The following is a 6,654-nucleotide window of genomic DNA, read 5'->3' as shown; positions in this document are numbered from 1 at the left end:
CCTTTTCGGGCTGCTTTGAAACTTATCATTCAAACTTGTTGAAGTAAATTTCTCATCTTACCATATTTTCTTTCAAATCTGCCAGCTATGGTGAAAGGGGGTGGAAGAGAAGTGCTTCTGTTGAAGAGACAAGCATGGGTGTGGCTTCAGCCTCAGGAGATAACATTCTGACAAGTGGCTTGTCCTAGAGAGCTGACCCCTGAGGCATGCTGTGGCCCAGGGTCGGCACTGTTGGGGGTGCCCAGGGCCTGTCTGGGAATGCATAGAAGTGGCTCTCCGGATATTGATCTCAAAGTGTTAGGAGCATGTCCTGAACAACTGTCCTCAGTTATTCATTCTCATCCCGGAGTTGAAAGAATAATGGATAGTTGAGAGGATACCCAAGGGGACGGGCCTGCCAATCTGAAATTGAAAAGGGTTTACTCAACTATACATCTGGTGCTATTACCAAGTGTAAGAAAGGAATAAGGATCCTAGCACATGCAACATAAGCAATACCTACTTATGCTTGTGATTGTTCATATACGTGATGGCTATAAATGGCACATTATACAAAACTGAGCTGTGAGCATAATTTATTCATGTACTTGCATAGAACTTTGTTATACAGACATTAGGAAAAAGTATAAGTGCTCCCTGCAAATATTCAATTCTAGGAAAATAGTAACAAAAATAGCTTGAGAAAATTAATATCATTTAAATTTGACAATGTACAATGTTCCCATTTACAGATTTGTGTGAGCACGAGAAGCTCCTGCATGGTAGATCCCCGTTCTGAAGATCGACTCGGGTCCATTTTAGAGGCCTCTGGTTCACTCAGCCACAGCCTAGATTCTTCACTGCTGATGATCTTTGGTTATGCTTGCTTTTTTTTCCCCACAATTCTTCTTTCACACGTTCCCTAACAAGAAAGGGTTCAGTTCAAACACTGAAAATTGAGCTTCTCCACAGCAATATCCATAAACCTATGACAGTTGCAAATTCATAGTTCCAAAGTCTTTGGTCACTGGGTTTTAAAATTGGAATGATATGTTTGCTTGCTTGGTTTCCTGAGAAGAGGAAGAAGTGAGCTTCTCCCTAAAATATTTGTAGGTTTACTTCCCTATTTCTGTTTATTCATTCAGCAAAATGTATATTGTGCACTGAGCACTGCAAACTAGAAGTGGAAAAAATCTTCAGGATTCCGACGTTTCACTTTCCAACCTCCGAAATACTACACGATATACACTGAAGTGGAAAGTAAATGAACATGACTTCCTTTTTAAATTAATTAATTAATTAATTAATTAATTATTTTGAGATAGGGTCTTGCTCGGTCACACAGGCTGGAGTGCAGTGACATGATCATAGCTCACTGCAGCCTCGAACTTCTGTGCACAAGCGATCTTTCCACCTCAGCCTCCTGAGTAGCTGCTGCAGATGTGTGTTGCCACACCTGGCTAATGTTACTATTTTTATTTTTTAAGAGATGGAGTCTTGCTATGTTGCCCAAGCTGGTCTTAAACTCCTGGGCTCAAGAGATCCTTTTACCTCCATCTCCCAAAGTGCTGGGATTACAGGTGTGAGCCAGTCTCTGAACGTGACTTCTGTTGCTGTCTTCAGTATGTTTGGTTACAGAGACTTTACGGAACAGATAACTTTAAAATTAAAGAGAGGAAAACAGGGGAATCCTTACCTGTTTTGTTTTGTTTTGTTTTTGTTTTTGTTTGTTTTTGTTTTTTGAGAGACACGGTTTCACTCTTGTCGCCCAGGTTGGAGTGCAGTGGTGCAATCTTAGCTCACTGCAGCCTCCTCCTCCTGGGCTCAAGTCATTTTCCCACCTCAGGCTCCCAAGTAGCTGGAACTACAGGCACCCACCACCATGCCTGGCTAATTTTTGTATTTTTTGTAGATACAGGGTTTCACCATGCTGCCCAGGCTGGTCTTGAACTCCTGGGTTCAAGCAATCTGCCCGCCTGGGCTCCCCAAAGTGCTGGGATTACAGGCGTGAGCCACCACACTCAGCCCTTTATTTCTTTTTTGTGGTTCAAATGCCATTGATTTCTGAGAGAGAATATTGTAAGTGTGCAAAAAATAATGAGCTTTTTTAAATTAAGAAATTCAACAACTTATAAAAATAACACCCGTAAGCAATCTGACCTTTGCCTTCAGTCTTTATAAGACATCCTCAAATGAATAAAAAATATGATTTTAAAGAGCCCTTTGGAGGTTGGTAACAATTCTATGCATTTGTGGCATTTACAAAATCAATTTAGGGGTTAAAGTAAAAATACCTAAGCTGAGTATTTCATAAATACAGCATGTAACTTTTCTTTAATATGTAAGAACAGGTTAAGCCAGGAACTTCTCCTATTTTATCTCATTTAAAACAGGTCATTTTTCATAAGGAAAAATAATCTCTACCTAAAAAATCCTTTGCAATCGCTGAGAAAAGTTGCAATACAGAATAATTTTGATTGACAAAATTCCTTTCTCCCTCTTGCAGTCCTGTCAGTCTGCAAAACCCCAACATTGTCCCGTGAGAGAATGTCACACACACAAGGGATAGGGTGCAGGCCATTGTTTGCAGGAAGTGGGGACTGAGCTCTGCTGTCAGCTTGCACCTCTGTGATATAGATTCCGGCTATAATGTGTAACTTGCATTGATTTAAAAAAAAGCCAAGCTGCTTATCACAGAATTCTGGATTAACTTCGATTTTGTGACTGTGAATTCCATAAGGCTTAGTTGGTTTATGGGGTTTGATTTTTAATACTGTTAACATCAGCCAGCTAAACACCAAGAATATCAATAAATACTAATAGTTTGTTTTCACTTCCTCCTTCTGTTGGAGCACTTTGACTTTATATACATTCCAGTCTTAGTGCCAAGGCCCCATTGGGGTTTCAAATTCCATACCAGAGCACATCACCTGAATGTGACTCTCATATGCTCGAGGATATTCCTGGAGTTGAAAGGAAAATACAAAATGAGCATAAGAACAGATTACAGACGCGTCAGTATGAAAGTTGATACTCGTGAAAAACAGCAGTTTGCTGAGACCCTGGAAGTTAGCTGGAGCAGTCAGGCAGAAATGACTCATGACCATGGCTGCAGATGGGGCTTGTTCTCACAAAGGGCTTTCTACCATTCTTTTCTTGGCTTGCAGGTAGAAGATGCGGTTTTCTTCAGGATAAGTAACTTTACTGAGGGGCATCTTGTAGATGTTGGAATTTTTTGTGGTCATGATGAGGAACAATAGCGTGGCCAAACAGAAGGGCCAGGTACAAGCTGGCAATCCAACCTGGGGAAGAAGAGAAAGCCACACACTCCTTTCAGATCCCATCTGACAGCTGAGCTGCACAAAGCATCCCCCTCTACTTGCATTCAGCCCAGGGGGATGAACCACTGGCGGCATTGCTCTGGATTCTGTGCATGCTTGTGGAGACTGAGTTTACAATCTCAGGGCATTGAGCTGTTGGAATGTTGACATCCATTCTTTAGGGCAGCCACTTTTATCTCTATCTTGTATGTCTTTCTCTCCCTCTCATATATTCAGACTTCCTGCACCAGATGTGCCAAGAGAACATTTGACAGAGATGACACTTGCAAACTGCAAATGGCCCCTGACCAGTCTTCAAGTCCACAAGGCCTTCTCTGATTAGTCCAGCCCACAGTGACCTCTCTGACCTTGACTTCTGCCTGGTCTAGATCTTAGACTTGACTTGCTTTGTTTCTTTCCATTCTGTCTCCCAAATAGACTCTAAGTTCCTTGAGGGTAGGTCCTCTTTGTGCTGCTCATGGAAACTCACACAATTCTGAGCATACACCATTGGTTAGCTCTGACCCGATGCATGGACCTCCCTGGGGTGTGATGGAGTGTAGGGGTACCCTAATCTGACTGCACATCAGAATCATCTGGGGGAGTTAAAAGAAACACAGATGTTCAAGCATCATACAAGACCTACTCTATCAGAAATACCAAAGGACAGGGCCTAAGGCTCCATATTTTTCCGTCTTCCTAGCTGACTCTGGTGTGCAGCTTGCCCATTTGGGTCCAGGGACTGATGCCTGTGAACCTTCTTTGTTGACGTGTGAAGGGCCCCATGTGCTCTGATGTACTCTCCATCATGCATGTGTGTAATGGGACTTTGGCTTTCTACCAGAAAGACACTGTGTCTCCTTAAGGACCCTCCCAGATAAAATCTCCATGCTGCTGCCAAAAGGGCTAGATACTGCCTTGACTCCTTAGCAGCCATGACCACATCAACAAGGACTAAGCTATCAGAAACTGGCCCTGCATCACCTGCAATGGAATATCTGGCTTTCTGTTTAAGTAAAAGATATCCTAAAGTCTACTTCTTATCACTCAGAGTTAGACTCTGAACTTGATAATATGTTATACAACCTACGTTTCATTTTTTTTTAAACCAAGCAATCTGATATTTGTAACATACTGGGTGATTGTGGTTTGGACTAAAGTTTGCTGTGATGCTGAAAGAAAGGCCAGGGAGCTCCAGGAGAAGGGAGAGCAGTGCTTCTCATGGTCATGGATCCTGCCACTGGATGCCAGCCCAGTGGACTTCAGGAGCATTTCCCATATAGTTGTGAGCTGGTCAATTATGCTAATGAAAAGTGAGACTAAAGCAAACTCACCTCAGCCATAAAGTTTGCCATGCCGACTCCAAGATAGGCCGTGAACAGGGCTACAGAAAAAAAAAGGAGGGAAAGAACAATGCTTCGTAGATGCACTTTTAATCACAGGAAAGGCTGCCTTCCAATATGAATCACCTGGAATGCACAGTGCCCTGATTACAAGCATGAGCCTAAAGTCAGCAGTCCTGGGTTCAAATCCTGGCTCCATCACTTAGGAGCTCCATGGGCTCTGTTTCAAGCCTCCATTTCCTCACCTGTACAATGGAAGTAAGAGGAATATGTTTTTCATGGTGTTGGTATGAGGATGAAAGGAAATAATGCATGTGTTTAGCATACAGTAAGTGCTCAATAAAGGTAGTTTTTTTATGGTTACTATTTTGTTGTTATTGCTAATACTTAAGGGAAAGGCCTTCCATGGCAAATAAATTTCTCTGATGTTTTATCCAAGCATAGCTGAATTAAAATGAAACCTATGAATGTTTCTTGAGATAGCATCTAGGATTCTCATATTAATGAATTGAATTCACAGCTACAAAAAATCATAGTGCTTGCTTTGGCAGCCTGTGTACTAAAAACCAAAACAAAACCACGTTTACAAAATAAGAAGGAAAGAACTCAGAGAACAGCAGGAACTGAACACAAACCTGAGATTCCTCCCCTTGATAACATCTTCTCCAATACCATTAAAATCAATGAATAAACGTCTTTTTTTTATTTTTTTATTTTTTTGGAGATGGAGTCTCACTCAGTTGCCCAGACTGGAGGGCACTGGCATGATCTCTGCTCACTGCAAGCTCCGCCTCCTGGGTTCACGCCATTCTCCTGCCTCAGCCTCCCGAGTAGCTGGGACTACAGGTGCCCACCACTACGCCCAGCTAATTTTTTTTTTTGTATTGTTAGTAGAGACGGGGTTTCACCGTGTTAACCAGGATGGTCTCAATCTCCTGACCTTGTCATCTGCCCGTCTCGGCCTCCCAAAGTGCTGGGATTACAGGCGTGAGCCACTGCGCCCAGCCAACATCTTATGTTTTTATTTGCTTTGAGTGGCCAAAAAATTGTAGAATCAGTAATTCGAGTATATGGGTGACTTTCAATGTAAAACAACAAAAGCAAAGATCTCAACCAGCTAATTATCTATTCCTCAGTTTTGGTTGAAGAGAAGGCTCACAGAGGCTCAGGGAAGCCCTCAGGTTTCATGGGGACAGCCTGAAGAATGACCTTCATATAATGGCCACACAGCCACTTGGGCCACCGGAGCTCACCGTGAGACACACTCACCATCTCATCTTCATGTCTGGTACATCAGCTATCTTGGTGTGTGGGGATGTGGCAGACATGGTGGGAGAGGCTCTGTGATCCTCATTTACTTTACCATAGACTTCTGTCCTTTTACCAATATTTTGTCTTTTTATCCTGGTGTTTCTTATTCAATAGTATATCAAATTCTTTCACGTATGAGTTGTCTCACACTAGTGGGAAAGGCTGGTCTTTGGAAACAGTACTGGTTTCAAATCCCAGCTCTGCCATTTTATTTGTTGTATAACAAATCACTGTCTTGGAATCTAGTTTCATCACCTGTAAAAAGGCACCTTGAAGATCTGCCTTACTGGGAGGTGAAGAATCTCAAATGAGAGCTTGTATTTCCATAAACACAGCTGTAAATGCATCTCTTTCACCATGGGACTGAGCTACTGCTCTGAGCAGAAGGGTGCTCATGGCTTGGCTTAGAAGGGTTTCTCTCCTTGGTTACACCAATTTCATTCATTGTTGAAATTTAATCAATTAATTTAACAACTATTCATTGGCCCTCTGCCAAGCACTGGGGCCCTCTGTCCCTGATCTCTTGAGTGCCCCCTCTACCACAACACCACCCCTGAGCACATGAGGCCTTGTTGCTTTCTCTCTTTTTAAAATATCCATTACACTTCTAAGGCTCACTTTTGGCACGTTTACGTCTCGTACTGTTATGTTGCTGTGAAGTGATCTCCAATTCAAAGCTGCTTTTCTCTCCATAGTACAAG

At 42.4% G+C, this 6,654-nt stretch overlaps 1 protein-coding gene across 2 annotated transcripts in view; it reads right to left on the bottom strand.

Moving 5' to 3' along the window:
- Window positions 1-558: 558 nt before the first annotated feature.
- Window positions 559-6,654, bottom strand: part of SLC14A1 (solute carrier family 14 member 1 (Kidd blood group)) — a 28,299-nt gene continuing 22,203 nt past the window's right edge. For both annotated transcript variants that reach the window (XM_004059359.5, XM_063699188.1), the window contains 2 exons: window positions 4,634-4,683; window positions 559-3,281 (listed from right to left, as the gene is read on the bottom strand). In XM_004059359.5, the coding sequence (XP_004059407.3) occupies window positions 3,108-3,281; window positions 4,634-4,683 (224 nt within the window). In that variant the 3' untranslated portion in view covers window positions 559-3,107. The remainder of the gene's footprint in view (window positions 3,282-4,633; window positions 4,684-6,654) is intronic.

Source organism: Gorilla gorilla, chromosome 17, assembly GCF_029281585.2.
Source record: "Gorilla gorilla gorilla isolate KB3781 chromosome 17, NHGRI_mGorGor1-v2.1_pri, whole genome shotgun sequence".
NCBI classification, from domain to species: Eukaryota; Metazoa; Chordata; class Mammalia; order Primates; family Hominidae; genus Gorilla; species Gorilla gorilla.
The sequence above is the reverse complement of the archived record's forward strand: the minus strand, read 5'-3'. Positions and strand labels throughout refer to the sequence as shown.